General features: G+C 41.2%; 1 protein-coding gene across 12 annotated transcripts in view; it reads right to left on the reverse strand.

Moving 5' to 3' along the window:
- Positions 1-5,112: 5,112 nt before the first annotated feature.
- The window catches only part of esrrga (estrogen-related receptor gamma a), a 121,642-nt gene continuing 109,648 nt past the window's right edge, over positions 5,113-17,106 (reverse strand). For 11 of the 12 annotated variants that reach the window (XM_037096177.1, XM_037096180.1, XM_037096187.1 and 8 more), the window contains 3 exons: positions 15,878-15,984; positions 15,633-15,795; positions 10,588-10,832 (listed from right to left, as the gene is read on the reverse strand). In XM_037096177.1, the coding sequence (XP_036952072.1) occupies positions 10,588-10,832; positions 15,633-15,795; positions 15,878-15,984 (515 nt within the window). Of the gene's footprint in view, positions 10,833-15,632; positions 15,796-15,877; positions 15,985-17,106 lie in introns of all 12 variants that reach the window. The other variant, XM_037096175.1, reaches the window with a different exon arrangement.

Here is a 17,106-nt window from a genome sequence, read left to right on the forward strand (position 1 = left end):
GTGTGTGTGTGTGTGTGTGTGTGTGTGTCAGGGGAGCTAGATGCTGTGAAAGGCCATTACCACCGTGAGTCCATGTCACTAGGCCTGTGAAACCCAAGGGAACCCTACCACTGATACAAGGGGATATGGGGATAACGCGCACACACACACACACACACACACACACACACACACACACACACACACACACACACACACACACACACACACAGAGGCACACAGAAATGTAGACACGTACAAATAGAGCTCACATATGACCACATATGGTCCCCACAAAATTGTAAAATTATAAATCACACGTGCCAAAATGAACACACAACCACCTACACACACATGAATATATATGTATTGTATATATATACACACACACACATAGACACACACAGGGGGGTTAAATAGCCCCAAAACAGGCCTTTGAAACACCATCAGTGTGAAGCTGCCACACATTAGCACTTTACAGGTCACAGCGCCTAAAACAGATATGGTCACCCTTGGAGACTGACCCTGTTTGGCACCGTATTAGACGGAGAAAATCACAGCCAGACTTTGTCCCAAACCCAATAAGAACTGCGCAGAAATGAAATCAGACTCCGGTGTGAGGTCTGAATGAAGAAGCCTGTTTGTGTAACTGTGTTACTTATATGTTCCACATTTGAAAAAAATAGAAATAAAAAAAAATCACAGAATTCAGGAACGCAATTTACCAGATCTTCCCTCAGGACTGGAGAGGAGCTGCAGTGCCTTTAGTTTCTTCTTATAGAAACGCTGCAGGTATTCTTTGTCAGTCCTTTAGTGACAGCTTGAGGCTTCTCCCCCTCAGCTGTGACAGAGGCCCAATCTGAATAAAACCCTCGCCCCTACAACTCAGTTTTGCCTGTTGACACTGAGGGGTTGGGTGTCGCCAGGATATAAAGTTAGCCGTTAACGTTGCTGCAAACCAAAGACACGTCTGCGGTTGACATTTGTAGCAAATGAGGCACATCATGTTCACATATGCTGATTAGTTGATTTCCACGTCATGAGGTGAAGGGCGATCTTGTCACAGCTTGCTGAACAGCTGAACGCAGTTTGAGTCACTACAATGGATATTTAGCGGAGACCTGTGGACATTTCCATCTGTTTTTGCGATGACCAAAAAAGGTATTCGAAACGTGCTCAGCTGACATTTATTCTGGCGGCTAGGTTGGGTTGTCCCGACTCTTGTTGGTGTGGAGGGGGAGGGTGAAGTGTTTGGGTTGGGTGGTCCTCAAAATGTAGACTTCAGGATAACTTCAAACTGAAGGTTATGAGAACTTTTTTTTGGTTTTGCATAATACAAGCACTACTAGTTTGCTTACACCTCAGTAGCTAACTTAGTAGCTAGCAAGCATTACATTGTTGACAGTCTCGCATTTTGACATATTTCAGCGTTGCTCTGTGGTATCACCAGGATTGCCACAGTAATGCAAGAGGAATCAATACAGCTGTAGACGCCATATTGGAAATGTCCAGTCGAGTCAGTTTACACAAACGCCATTGACGACTACTGATGGTGTGTTGGAGTCTGGATATTGAGTCTGTGTATTGTGTCTGGGAGATTTCAACCACTACCGCCTGAAGGACACTCCTGGTCTGAACTATCTAATTCAGACCAGGATGCCGTGATGGTGCGCTTCTACAATAGTAACAGGTCCTACCAGATCCATATTTTTCATATATATGCTCTATTGTTAATTTCTTATGCTCTAGTTTCAATATGTCAGCCAGGACACATGACATCTATCGCCTGCCTGTCCTGCCCCTCTGTTGTTCTTCATGAGGTTTCTTCCACTTTTTGGGTGATTTTTTTCTTCTCTAAATCAATTACGTCTCTGTTTGTTTATGTTGCATATATCATCATCACTTTTTGTTTATTGTTTATTGTCTTAAATGCATGCATCTTCCCCACCAAGACAAACTCCTTGTTTGTGTATAATCCTTGATAATAAATGTTTCTGATTCTGATTCTGAGGCAAATTTATGTTTTGTGATACTGGGCTGTATAATAAAATGCACTTGACTTGACTATTACCAGCCAAAATTCAGCAAAGTTAAAGACTCCAGTTTGCCATGTCGACTGATTTCCAGCCACTTACTTCAGGGGCCCATGCAGGACAATATTTAAGGTCGTAACCATGTTCTTGCATGTACAAAGACGCTGTTCTAACCAGCCTATTTATTTATCAAATTGTACATCTTCCAACAATGAATGTCTCGTGAAAGTGTACCCTCCTTATAGTAGATGAATGTAATGGAGTTATTTGATCTGATCCTTTGGATTTGGATTCATTAAGTTGTTGAAATACTTCCTATCTGCGAGGCAGCTTTCTACGACTGTCTGGACTAATGGTGCCATTAGGTGTTATGGGAAGCCATAACTGTGTGCCATTGGTATAACAGTGAAACTTTATGCATGTAAATGGAGAATGAAATGGGGCCGAAAAATTAACCCTGCGGGACCCCCAAGATAACGTATCTGCTATGGATGAATAACCAGTGGTGAGTCTTAAACCGCTGAAATAAACCCAGCTCATCATCATCAGTGACAGATCAGGGTGACATCCTCCTCTCAGATTAACAGTCACATCAAGATGTGTCATTCATCAGTGTGCAGAGTAGAATCAAGCTGTGCGCAGGTTTCTTCTCCTGTATACAACATAAATACAGCCAACTTTGATGCTGAGCAGAAAAAAAAACAAAAAAAAAAACGAGTCGAAACACAGAGAAACATCTTAGGAGGAGATTGTGAGAGGAAAGAGGAGATAGCAGAGGAGCTAAAGGAGATAAAGGGGGACGAAACATAGGAGATAGAAGGGAGAGATGTAGATGAAGCCAGAAGGTGGAGGAGGAGAAGAGAGGAGTTAAGTTGGCCATTAGCGATGCGGCGTGCGGCGGAGCCCCGCTCTTACATGCGTTCCACAAGGTTAACGATAAGAGCCCCTCGGCAGCTGAAATGCTCAAGTAGCTTTTATCGTATCATAATAATGAATCAAAGATAAAATAAAATAAATGAACTCCAAAAGCCAAGCGAGTAAAATAAAAAACGTATGTGTGGAGGGTCCGGGTGACCAGGCAGCAGCCCAAACAGAGGAGAGAGAGAGAGAAGTCGTAGAAAGAGAAGAGAAGGAATAAATATCTCGCTCTCTTTTCGGCTAATATCTTCTTATGTCATCCGGTTGAAAAATATTTGCCTGCGGGTCAGGGCTCCCCCTGTTAGGAAAAGGCTTCTTAAAACGCTTCACGGCTCTCTGCTACATTAAATATCTGGCCTCTGCATCCCATTTACTGCTGCTGGCTATTAGGGGAGAGAGTGGGAGAGAGGGAGGGAGAAATAAGGAAGCATGTGAAAGCGAGAGGGAACGGAGTGAAAGAAGCACAGAGGGGTGGGGCGGCATAAACAAAGATGGACGGACGATCGGAGGCTAATCGTTTAAAACACAACAATCAAAGAATCAGACAAAGAACAGCACGTTTGCTTCTGTAGGATCTCGTCTTTTTGTCAGTGTGTGTGTGTGTGTGAGTGTGTGTGCTTATTGCCCTTGGCAAGAGCAGGAGATCTGGCCATTCAGAATGGACAGTAGTTAGCCACCCACCGGAGCAAGCTGTTACCACTTCCTCTTCCATCCTCCCCCTCTCTTCCCCCCCTCGCCCTCACCCCTCTCCACTCATTCTTCCCCCGCTTGCTCTCAGCCTGGAGTTCACCTCTAAGTCCATGTTTGAATGTCCGGACCAATGACAGATTAGCATTTTTTTTTCAGCAAATACTTGAGAAGCCGTTGCACCCTCACCATTCACCAAGTCGCTGGAAGGCATTGTAAAGCACTGGAATAAAAATTGTGTAATGTGTCGTGCATTTCTCGGCAGTCTTTGTTGTGCGAAGATTTCTGTATTTATATTCAGGCTAACTCCTACTAACTGCTAAAATGTAGTCAGTGAAGTTTCTGTGGTGAGGAAGCCGGTTTGGTCTGCACACTCAGATCACAGCTCTCTGTGGGACGGATGCTGTCCCCACTGTTTAGTTTCCCTCCTGTGTTCCTGACCTTGTGTGACTGTCCCCGCTGCCATCAATCATGCTCCGTATGTTTGTGTCCTCTAGTTGTTTGAACAAAGCGAATTCTCACTCAGTTTTGAGACGTTGTGCTACCATTGTGTGTTGTGGTTTTGTTTTTAGGTTATTTCCTGTTTTATTTTGGTAAATGTATCCTCATGTGTCTACCTTTACTTTCCACTTCCTGTCTTTGTGTTTTTTTTTTTACCTCTTTTTTTGATTGCACTGTTAGTTTTACCCGCCTCTCATTAATGTTCCCTCCCTTGTGTATTTAAGTCTGTCTTCCCCTCTCTCTCTCTGTCAGTTTGTCTGTTGTGTTCATGTGAATCTTGTGCTTCTCGTCTGTTCCCTGGTCCTGTTTTCTTCCTGGTGTCGCTCATCTGTGTTCGCGCGTCCACGTTTTTGTTCCCCATCACTTTCTGGTTTGTTTTTTCAAATTTGCATCTCAACTAATTTTCTTGGATTCTCTTTAGTTGCCTTTTTGTTGCCAGCCATATATTGCCTTGTGAAACCACTGGATATTTTTAATGGATGTCGAGACAATTTCCATACGTGTTTGTGGCAACGGAAGTCAAAACACAATCTTTTTCTAAACTTAACCATGTGTTTTTTTTGCCTAAACCTAACCAGATACAGAGCACAGTGTTGTCACGTGAAACACTGCAACCAGTAATGTAAAGGCTTGCAGACATGTACATGACCAACATTGGTTGACTGGTTGAATAGAGCTTCGCTGGTCCTGCATCAAAATAATGTAAAGGACTGCATCAGTGGATGGTTGAATGACAGATCCATGAGTCTGAAGGCTCACCAGATGGATTTTACATCTCTGGATGTCCCGGCTGCAACCATCATCAGGTAGAGTCTGTTTACGTTTGTGTGACTGACCAGAAAAAGTCGATCCAGGTTCAACTGTTTCTTTGGGATCGACCTTTAAACTTTCTCATAAATGAAGCTTTTGCTGTTTAGCATCAGTCTCTGAAAGAAAACAAACTTGTATCGGAAAACAACAAAATGTGAATCGAAAAACAAATCAGAGACAAAGACAGGTGTCAAAACTGGAAGCCTGGTTTTAATTGATATTGCTCTACTGTAATAATCCTGAAAGGCATAGTCTGGAGTAACACATGTAATGTTTCAACCCATAGTAGTTTAAGTTACAGAATCATAGGTCTCTCTTTTTGCATTGAACAATATATACAATGTGAAATAAATACATTTACACAAATGGACATTATTGTTGGAGCACACTTGTATGATACACGCCACAAAAATATACAGGTTATTGTTTCTTTTTTTTTTTTTTTTTCATTTACTGATGTGAAGCACATCTAAAATCTACAGACATGTTCTTAATAACACTACAGGGTCTTCTCTCGAACACAACTCGTCCACCACCCAAAGGGTCCTTTTGTCTTTAAATATCCTTTGTATCCTAATGTTTCATCTCTCTCTCTCTCTCTCCCTTCAATATTTTCTTCACATTTGCAAATTCAGGCTGCAGGTTTAGCTGCAGCACGAGTGGCAGTTACATTTGGGGATTAAATACAACTAAATGACTAAACACTGTAGAGCTGTAGATAGACACAGTTTGGCCTTAGCAGATTTCAGGGGCAGCCATGGTAGATGGTCGATCCTGCCTAAATAACCCTTCTGTTTTCCCGCTACACTATTGTTACATACGAGTATTTGCTGCTAATGGATCTAAGTTCCAGATGAGGGCGGAAACGTGGTGCCGCAAAGTGCAACCAGGTCAAACTCTTTCTATCAGTGGCTCTGCAGAAAACCCAGACAGTCCTTCTTCCAACGCTCCACCTAGAAAATACCAGTTTGGTTTGTTGTCATTTATATGGTTTTAACACTAACTGCAAGATAATCTTAATAGCTACGACAGAATGTGGATGTACAACTCAACACAAACAAGTGCAACTCTTGTCTCGTCATTGTACAGTCATCAAAATATTGCTTTTTTTTAAAAATTAAAATCTGATCAAGGGAAATCCCTTTTGTCTCCTACGTCCAAACCAGATCTTGGCTACGAGCAGCAAAGTTTTCTCAAAACCTCTGAAAGAGTCACACGACCTCCCTTCAGATTTCAGCTGGTGGATTTGTTCTGTTTTTAGTCATGACCATCATCTTCTATGAATTGCTTAATCAACACAGATCTTTTGATATTTCTGTACATTTTGGAACTTGTACAAAATCAGTGCTTGCTACCAGCAGAACTTAAACTTGGTTTGTCTTGAAAACCAAAATCCAGCTCAGCCTTCGTCACCTCGGGGAGATGTGCGACATCTTTCATGGTGTCGAACTGATCAGAAGTACACAGGATTGGTTTGACAACTGACAAATCAAAATAAAAACAGAAACAGAAGAGAAACAGTCGTAATAAAAAGAGCACCTTTCTTCCATAAGTTGTTTTTAGATTAATGTACAGCAGATGATGGTAAGGATTACCATCGTCCTGACAATGAGCCCGTGTTTGAAGTTACAATCAAAACAGGAAAATTCAACTCTGTCGTCGGGGATTTCACTTACAAGTATCTTATATATGCACCTGTGAAATAATTGGTATGTATACTTCCTCTCTAAAAAACATTATATGTCGATGTTTAAGACCTCTGATGAGTCCTAGAATCTTTATTTATGCTATTTATGTGTACAAAGAGGTACAATGAGTATAAGAACTGGGGCCGAAGCAGAAATGTGTCCCACAATGCAATGAGTGCACGGTGAAGAGAAAACAGCAAGTGCAAATGAAATTTTCTGTAACATTTCCCAAAAAATGTTTAGTCCTAACCTTCACTTGCGCGATGGCTTGTAAAACAAGATATTCTCCTGGAAATGAGCTGAAATCAGGACACACAAAAAAGTTTTTCATGTTCTTATTTTCTCTTTTTGACTGCTGAAACAGTTAAAGATGATGATGACTGAGCCGAGCCGTATGGAAGGCAGTTATGTACAGCGAGTTTATCAAAAAAGAGTCACCTACAGTTCTGAATTACTCAAATGTCCTTTTCATTTCATCGTTATTTAAAACCTAAAGATATACAGTATAGTGTTTATTCTACAGGAAAGTTACACAAATGATCCCTTTTTAAATACTTGTATGGTGTTTCTTCATTTAGATACTAAATATTTAATTATTAATGTATAGTTTGGTAAAGATGAATACTGTAATTTGATCCTGGTGGTCTAGTTTAAGTTACTAGAAGAAGAGCCTTATATCCGGTTCGGTTCATTGGGAGAGAATCCGGTACCCAGACCCCCAGCGGACTGATCCGACAAGACAGACAACATGGCCTCTACTCTACTCGTGTTGTCTAAAGAAGAAGCACACGGCACAAGAACGGGAATCACCACAAGAAAAAAGTACACAGCAACGCCTCGGAGGACTCAACAGAGGAGGAAAGGAAACGAACGGAAAGACGACTTCAAAACAAAAAACAGATACAAATTAAAGAAAACAGGTTTTTTCTTGATAGAAAAAACAGCGAACATGAAACACACATCGAGGCTGAACTACATGTTTTTCTTTTTCTTTTTTTTTCTCGATTTTGTTTCCAATAAAATGTCTTATGTTAGAATTATAATCTGTATAATTTACAATATACAATGTTTAAGAAGGCTGAGAAAAATACCCCTTACTAATAATACTGATGTTTGATAGAGAGCGTGTGATGTTAGAGATCAACTACACTTAAAACTGCAGCACTCCTCCGCTGTGACAAGTTGCCATTTTATATTAGATTACACCATCTATTGGATCACATGTTTTGGCATTCTTATTCAGCTTTACAAATAACTTAATGGTATAAAAACAAAGCTCTCGACTCCTTTAACCTGTTAAAGCTGTAATCAGTCAGCTGTGCAGTCCATAACAGTGAAGTCACCTGACTGGAGGATGTCAGACAGCTGCCCGTTAGCTCAGCTTTCCATTTCTTGACGCTAAAAAAGTCATTTTTAATGTTCAATAAAAAAATGTAAAAAAGTGGATATCACAACAATAACCACTTAATTTAATTAAGGTAATTAACCTGTATAAAGAGGTCAACACTTTTCATTTTCTGACTTATTCATTGTTAATTATTTAGATTGTATTAGGATTATTGGTTTCCATCATTACAACACCAACTCATCTATGAACAGCGAGAACTGGAGCAGCGAGCTAACGTGAAACTGTCGACTGTTGTAGTTTGGATGATGTTTTGTTTTTGCGTTAAGTACCATCTCCCTCAGCACAGATCCAGATTCAGTCAGGTTATTCTGATGGTCCCCACACAGAAACATACCTCTAGGACAAAAACTGTATTACTGGACAGCTGATTTTAAACAAAGAACTGTCTTGTTTGAATTAGATTTAAAGCGACTGGCCACAAGAAAAGGTGCTAACGTTAGAACCGTGTGGTAATTTTCAAACTGGATGTTGGATATTTTAGCTGCTTGTGTTACTTCTTCGGCTCTCGTAATAATTATTCTTCACACGACTTTCACGTGCCAGCAGCATTAACGTCTCATGGTCCGTACTTGTTCCTGCCTCGCTGCCTCGAACAGAGGAAATATTGAATGTTATCTAATAGCTTATGGCAAGTTACACAGAGAGAAGCTACAAACTCTCCCTTCCTCTCTCCCGAATTTAAGACTGGCACATTATGTTAATATTGCAGACTTAGTCCATATGCACAAACCCCTCCGTTAAAAACCACTATTGCTCAGAGTTTTCTAAGAAAACGCCGATTTTTGTTAATACATTATTACTTGTTATATTTATATATATATGATAATTGCTGAAAGTGGTCAAGCTGATAGAAAAAAGGAAAGACATATTGATTGATTCAGTTTTAAGAAGACAATATTAATAACAAAAAAAACAAAGCCATGTTATATGTCATATACAGGATGACAGTTATTTACAACCCTAATACTGGTACAATGCTAAGATTATTTTTAAGATAGAAATAAAGAAAAAATAAGGAGTTTGAAAGGAACAATAGTTGTTCTTCTGTCAGTTTTGTCAGCACACCTTTCCCTCTGGTTTGTATTGAGTGACTGAAACTCCCTCATCACCCCCTCAGTGGATCACAAGATTATCTCTGTACTGACACAAGAGATGAGCTGGAGGTTGTGAGTGCAACGGAACGAGGAGGGGAGTACTGACGTGATACTTTGCAGTTTTTTGGAGTTTTGGGTAATGAGCATGGGCTGGACTATTCTTAATGGCACATAGACGGACTGAAATCTCTATGGACTTGTGTTTGTGTGGAGAGCTACAAACCTGGGCCACTGTGCGGCTGAAAATGTCTCAAACAGACATCCATTCACAAGGGGGGAGTTTGACTTCACAGAGAATCTGGACTGAGTCTTCATCTACCAGTTGGACAAGCAGGAATCCATTCATGACAGGTCTTATTTCATTATTTGTTAGTAACATTTTTTTCTTACTTATAAACTCTGTCGATCAATCCCACCTCATGTTGTTTGTATATCTGAAGCATTTTCAGCCACGGCGAGTGTGCAAACACTGTTAATACGGATGGTTTGGGAGGCCAGGGGCACTGGTCCTCAACAAATACAACAAATAGTTAAGTTGTAGTTGAAGTAGGGGAGTCATGGGAACCAGGAGCTGAATTTAGGGAGAACCATTAAGTGGTTTCCAATCCTGGTCCATCAAACTCTGAGCCCTGCTGGTTTTCATCATATCCAGAAACATTTAAAGAACTGTGTGAGCAGAAAACCAGCAGCACTCTGAGGCCCAGCATTAAAAGCCACTGGTAGATCAGAGCAGAAACAGTTTCGGGGTTGTGAAAGTTAAGTTTGCTGGCGTCCTCTGAATGGATGAGCTCCATTCTTTGGCAGGGCAAATCTCCTCTTCTTTTCTTTACGGTCCATCCTTCCAAATTTCATTGTACATGTAATTTGACAACAAACGTCATTAATACTTCTTTAGTGTTCTTTTTTTTCCTCCACTCGTCTTCTTCTTGAACACTTAAAAAACTCTGTTGGGGGAAATAGGGAGGGGAAGGAGACACGAGTGAAGTCTTTCAGTCTCTCAGGACTAAAATGAAGAGTTTCTTTTAAATGTGTCCTTGTTTAAGCGTTTGTCTTTAATAACATCTTAATCGTTATTAAATGCATAAGAGTTTTGTCGTCTTCAATGTTCAGAGTCACCGTGGTAACTGGTAAGTGATTGTTAACAGTTTTAAAAGGAATTATCATCTTCCCTCGGTAAAAGGGGGGTCATGTCAGTCTGTCAGCATCTCCCCCAAAACGAAAGGCCAAGTGAGCGCCCTTTGTCACAGACGGTGGAGGTTCAGGGGTTCAGGTAAGAGGTTTAGGTTATTTGTTTCTTCATAGGGTGATGTGTCAGCAGACATACTTCTGGGACATATTTCTGAGTGTGTGCGTGTGTGTCAGAGTGTGTGCATGTAAAAGAGCAAGAGGTCATTCAAAGTGAGAGTTTGAGTTGAAGCTCAGGTGGGTCAGACTGGTGTCTGGTTGTCCTTCCGTCCATTCTCCCGTCCTCAGACCTTGGCTTCCAGCAGCTCCAGGAAGAGTTTGTGCATTGGGACTTTGCCGTCCTGCTTGATGCTGTAGAAGTGTTGCACGGCCTTGGTGGAGGTCTGGCGGAGCAGGGGGAGGGTCATGAGCAACTTGCCCGCCCGGCGGGGATCCTCCTGGTGCTGGGAGGCCTCGTAGTCCTGCAGGGCCTCATGGAGCACATCCTGGAGCTTCTGCACTGCATCCACATCTTCGATGTGCATGGAGTCTGTAGGAGAAAGGAGGAAATATACATGACTGAAATTTAAATGTGAGCAAAAATATATTTGATAAGGTATATGTAGTATCGACAGACATTGTTTCTTCTTGTATTGCTGTGTTTGGTCACCTACAATGAACATGAAGATTACATACATTATGTGCATCATCTAAAATGTTATATCGTACATTTCAATAGAAGGACAAAACTGGGTTCCAGAAATAAAGGCAGGAAGGTTCTGCAGTCTAGAGAGCTTTCACATCTCTCTCAGACAGTTTACAGCAGTGTGTGTCTTTGTCAGTCCCTGTTCCCCTCTATCTGCTGTGTTATTGCTCAGTGCTGCAAAGGGGAGAGGCACTAAAGATTCAATCCAAAAATCCAGACAGGCTCAACACAGGGATGCTCCTTCAAGCCTCAGCTCAGGGATGAATTTCCTTAAAGATTTTTAAAAGGAGAACATTTACATTTGCAATTAAACCAATGAGAAACCTCAGTGTTTTACATTGCAGAGCTGGGAGAATTTAGCAACATTTTTGTAAACTTTAGAGGAATAACATTGAGTTAAACACTCACAGACAGCTAAACTGCCAATATACGATTTAAGATTTAAAACCTGCTATTTCTCATGGAAACTAAATCCAGGAGTGAGACTTTAAATGCAGGAGCTGCTCCCGTCTCTGTCTTTAAAGTGTGGATCTGTGGGTGTGATAAATGGACAGACAAAGAGACGGGTGGGCGGAGAAAAAAGAGATGGACTCGTAGAATGATGGAGAGACACAGAGACACCTGAGAGTCCATGTGAGTGTGTGTGTGTGTGTGTGTGTGTGTGTGTGTGTGTGTGTGTGTGTGTGTTTGTGCATACGTATTTGTCTGCACACACCTGTAATCTCTCTTTGAGCTGGCATGTAAGGTGTGTTTCAGCATATGTGGCAGTAAAAGGCTGAGAATGTCCCTCAATGATAATGCTCCATATTGCCCCTTAGGGAGGCAAAGTCTTAATGTGAGCTGGCCTTTAGCTCCCAACCTCCGATCAATGTCTGCGATCAATGACTACATGCATGTTAAATAATAATCACAAGGCAACTATTGATAGGCCACCACACCCCAACACACACACTAAAGACACACACAAACCAGATGAGACCTATGAGTGGATGTGTACACATAATAAATGTTAAGGTATTTCATGTTTGGACACCAAGTATGATGACACAAGCTGATGTAATTACTCTACATGAACTGCATGGAGCTCTAAAAGAAATACTGTGTGTGTTTCCTGACATTTTATCGACCAATCAACAAATCAATTTGTCAAGAATTTATCTGACAAATTCAGTTATAAAACAATTACATGTCAATTAAAACATATGTGTATATATTTCTGTATATATATAAACACATGCAAGGATTGAACACAATAACATGTACACACTGACAAACCCTGGCAAAGAAAGTATGAACTTACACAAACATGGTCAATGAAACATAAAAAAGACACCCTACAGAAAAAATGTCACACAAAAACAGCCACACACGCAGAGGTGCACACTTCCACATACACAAACACAATCAGATACACATTGTTGGATCTATAGAGTGTAATGCATGTATCAGTATGCAGGACCAGGCCAGTCAGAGGGTTGGACTCTATAGGGATCAATAGAAAACTCTGCTTCTGTCGGCTCTCAATTTTTGTTACTTTTTCCCAGTTTAAATAAGAGTCGGTGCTCCACAATACTCTGAGGCAGGGGAGGAAACAATGTTGGATTATAATTTACATTATAAACAAATACAATATGCACAAATGTTTTGCATATCTCTAGGATAGTACAATCTTTTCCTAAATTTTTCTCATTTTGGGCCAAATATTTAGCTTCCCCTGATGGAGTGCCTCTTGTCAAATGAAGACATAAAAAAAAGACATAAAATTTGAACATAAACTAAATGTACAAATCGAGTAATACTGTCAGGCACAAATGGACAAATTACCTCATTCTGCTCTTATTCTTATTTTTGGATTTCTAATACATGATTAGTTGGAGTACAGCCTGCAATTACCACAAGTTAAAATGTAGTTTAATGAGTTTCACATTGTTTTTGATTAATATTGTGTGTTTAGTATTTAAGCTGCTAGACATGGCTGCTGCCTGTGCTGTGACCTGCAGTACACTCTCAAGTAAAACAGCAGACGTTAATGAGCACGAGCACAAAAGGCTGTTAAAACACACGTGTTAACATGGAACTCACAATGCATGCATGCACACACACACAGACACACACACACACACAGACACACACACAGACACACACGTGCCTGCTGTTTCCCATGGCTAGTTTAGCTGTCTTTACATGTGGGGCACGTTTGCTAACATTTCTTAAGGCTTGGCTTCATTAATGCAGACGATTAGCATCCTGTGAATTAATTAGTGTCAGTGCCCTTCAAAATGCTAATGCTAGCATTCTGTTGTCTTGAAGAGCAGTTAGAGAGTCTGGGCAATGATACAAAGTTCTTATTTGGATGTAAGCTGATTGGATTTCAATCAGTTAGAAGACTAAAGACTATTTCAAATGTGAATTTTCTCAATAGTGAGCTAAACTTTTGATGGATAATACTCTGAATTTATCTGCATGTTTTACTAATATACAATGTGACATTCCTGATATGTTATACAATATTATTAAAACCTAAAAAAACCCCAATACTTTTAAAAAAGGCTGAGATTATACTATAGTGAGCAAAATAGATGATTTAATATTCCACTGCTCTACGTTTAACATTTGCTATGTTAAAATTCAGACTTTCCTCCTCCTCCCTGATGGCTTGTGAAAAATATGCTGCAATTTGTAATCATCAGAGGGCAAGTTGAGGGAGGACTCCATCCCCCTTGTTAGCAAAATGACCAAAATGCATCCCCTGTGTTAACCTGCCATCCCTCTCCATCCCGAAAGCATCTGTACATGGAGCGCAGGCTCTACCAACTGAGCTACCAGTGCCCCCCGAATCATTACATTTTGACTGTGCTTTTGCATTTTAACTGGTGCAACTTTTCTTGCCCGGAAATCTCACAGAAAACGTGCATGAAATGTAAGTGACTGAAATGATGCTACTCAGACAAATCTGTGTATTTTGTAAAGCATCATTATTCAAGTCAAACAGATATGCACACGGGCGGGAGACAAGACGAGAGGAGAGTTGGAGAAAATCGAGAGCGGTAAATGGGCTTTTGAGAAAGAATGGACTCTTACATGTTCATTCTTCCCATGGGGACTTCAAAATCAGTATGACTCACATCGGAGACTGTGGCCATCATTAAAGGAGCAATTTGAGATATTCTTTAACTGAACCATCTTAGTTTTAATGTTTTTTTCTGAATTCTGCCATTCTATCAGATCATATACTTTAGGGGGCATAGCAGGGGATTTGTTAAAAATCAACGTTGCGTTGGCGGCAACATGTTCGGTGGTCTATTCTACACCGTGTGACTCTGTTCTGAAGCACAGTAATAATAATAGCTGAACATGTTATTTAGAATTGCATCTTTTATTTTTCTTGTGACTTTGGACATTATTGTTCATTTATGGTTCTGAAATCTGACGCACCAAAGTTTAAATGCCTCTTCCTCTCTCTGACAGACACGTCAACCAGTTCAGGCCGATGGGAATCTTAGAGGCAACAAGGGCTCTGTCACACCTGTTTGACAATTAATTCATCATAACAGCAGAAGCAGCTTTCTCAACTTTCAGTCTGCCACATTTATAGAGCAACAGACATGCACACACACATGCACACACATAAATAGCCAGAGTCCAGCGATTGATTGTCACATATAGCCCCACAGGAAAACATGTCAATATTTTCTGTATGTGCATGACAGTGTGTCAGTTTATGTGTGAGCAAACATCTTCCAATGGCTCATATTTAATTACACATTCATCTGTTATATATATCATTATATGTGTTCACGTATACATCAGAGAGATGAAGTTTGAGAAAAAAAGTAAAAAAAACGTGTTGGTGTGTGTGTTGATGGCAGCGGAGTCAGAACAAAAGGCCCCTCACTTCCTATTCAAAGCTCTCCCGTTGCATTCTCCCATTTAAACACATTGTATTGACAGCTCCCCCCTTGTAATTAAAGAGTACTGAAGAGCTGGCCTGCTTCCAAGACAAAGTTCAAAAGACGGGTCATGGGAGGAAGAAGGCGTGTGTGTTGGTGTGTGTGTGAGTGAGAGGGAATGTGTTCATGCGCGCCTGTGTCAGTCAGCTGTCGATGCAGCTGGACACATCAGAGAGGGGGCTTTATCGACAGACTTTGGGTTCTAATGATTTCACCTTATTTAACAGGCATCTGAAGAGACGACTATGCTAATTGTAAAAGGGATCGCCACTTTGTTTTGGGGGGTGGGAGGTGGGCTTCAGGTTGTGTGTATGCTTACACGGTGCCTTTGTGTGTATCTGCATGTGTAAAATGACTGTAGGTATATGTGACTATTAAAAGGATGATGAGATTACTGTGTGTGGAGGTTTGGAAAATTGTCTGAGAGTCAAAGTATGCGTCATATGTCGCATTTCAGTGTGTATATGTGTGTGCGCGCATGTGCCTGTGTGTGCGCATGTGCCTGTGTGTGTGTGTGTGTGTGTGTGTGTGTGTGTGTGTTTGGATGCAGAGTATTGAAATGAGTCCTTTGATGGTTCTGTTTAAATGAGTCCCATGAGACTGAAGATTCCTGGGATTAACCCTTTCTCTACCAGGCGTGTGCTCACAAACACACAGACAGACAAACATCGGCTGAGAGAGAAGGAGTTCATACCTGAGTTAGCCAAAGCGATGGCCTTGAGAGTGACAAATTCCTCCTTCTCTAGTTTCATAGTTTTGTATTTCTTGACCAGCTGAAGGATGGCGTTGTTCAGGTCCAGGAGCCCGGCTAGCTTTGACTGGTCCTCGTCCATGATGTAGTCCTCAGCGTACACCAACTGAAGAAAAACACACAGAGGTTAACATGGATCTATACATTTCATGAGAGAAAGAACCAGACATGAAGGTAAAGACACTAACCTTGTCTTCAAATGACAGCGAGCGGTACACAACACGTAGGATCAAGATCTCCATCCATGCACTCTGCAGTAGACTCATCTGGTCTGCCAAGGACAGCGTAGAGAAACCTGGGGAATAGTGACACAGAAAAGGAGGCCAAAGAGGATGGTTAAATTAAAATGTTCACCCAAAAACAGAAGATCTCATGAGATATTCAGTATTGGAGAAATAAGGAAAAATACGGGCTGGCCTATTTTTGTTAAAGGCTTTTATCGTTTTCAGTAAATCAGCATTTAAAAGTGGAACCAAGGAGGAACAAAGAGAATCGAAAGGAGAGAATGAAGCTTGTTTTTAAGTGAGAGGGTCAAGATCAGCACTCCCTCCTTCCATCCCTGCCCACCCTCCATCCATCCAGTTGACCAGAGTCCTCCTCCTCCACTTCTTCATCCTCCTCCTCTTCCTCTCTCCCCTGTGCCCAGGGCTGTTCTCTGGGGAAAGGCAGGTCTTATCTCCCCCTGACACAACCTCCATGGATCAATGCTGGCCATCGCTGCTGCACCGCTCAAACACACACACTAATTGCCGCCATGGCCTCAAAACTCCTGCTTTCTCCGGTGTCAATCCATGTCCTTCTATTTGCCTACGTCTATATCTGTCCGTCTCTCCAATCGCAATTCATCTCTTTCTTTATCTGTCAGTGTCTGTCTACGACTGACCATCTGTGTGCCTGATTCTCACTTTGCTTTTCTTTTCCATCCATGTTGATACTCTGGATATCTTGCATGTTTGAATCTCTTGCTGTTTAACAGTGTTTCTTGCTGCCTTCTGTTTTGGTTTCAGTGTATACTTTCTTCTACTTTCATTTTCATATTTTTTATTTTTACTGTATTTTGAATACATCCTCACTTAAGTGCAGTAGACTCTGGCTTGTTGTCTCTCTCTCTGTGTCTTCCTCTTCCTGCCTGTCTATCTCTTTAATGGAACACCTGCCCACTCACACCTTTCCTCACAGCTGTCCTCTCCTCACACACCTGTCCATTCACACCTGCCTATGTGTGTCTTTGTGTGTGTGCAAGCTTTTATAGGCAAAGGCAAAGACAGTGGCCCATGTGAGCACACCTGTCAGACCTCACCGCAGCCCTCCAGTGTGTGTGTTTGTGTGTGTGTGTTTGAGAGGAGCATCCTGCCAGGAGAAGCCGGCAGATGAGAAGGAAGATATTTCTTCAACAACATCTGCTGCAGTGTGCCTC

This window comes from Acanthopagrus latus, chromosome 4 (genome assembly GCF_904848185.1).
Source record: "Acanthopagrus latus isolate v.2019 chromosome 4, fAcaLat1.1, whole genome shotgun sequence".
Classification (NCBI taxonomy): Eukaryota; Metazoa; Chordata; class Actinopteri; order Spariformes; family Sparidae; genus Acanthopagrus; species Acanthopagrus latus.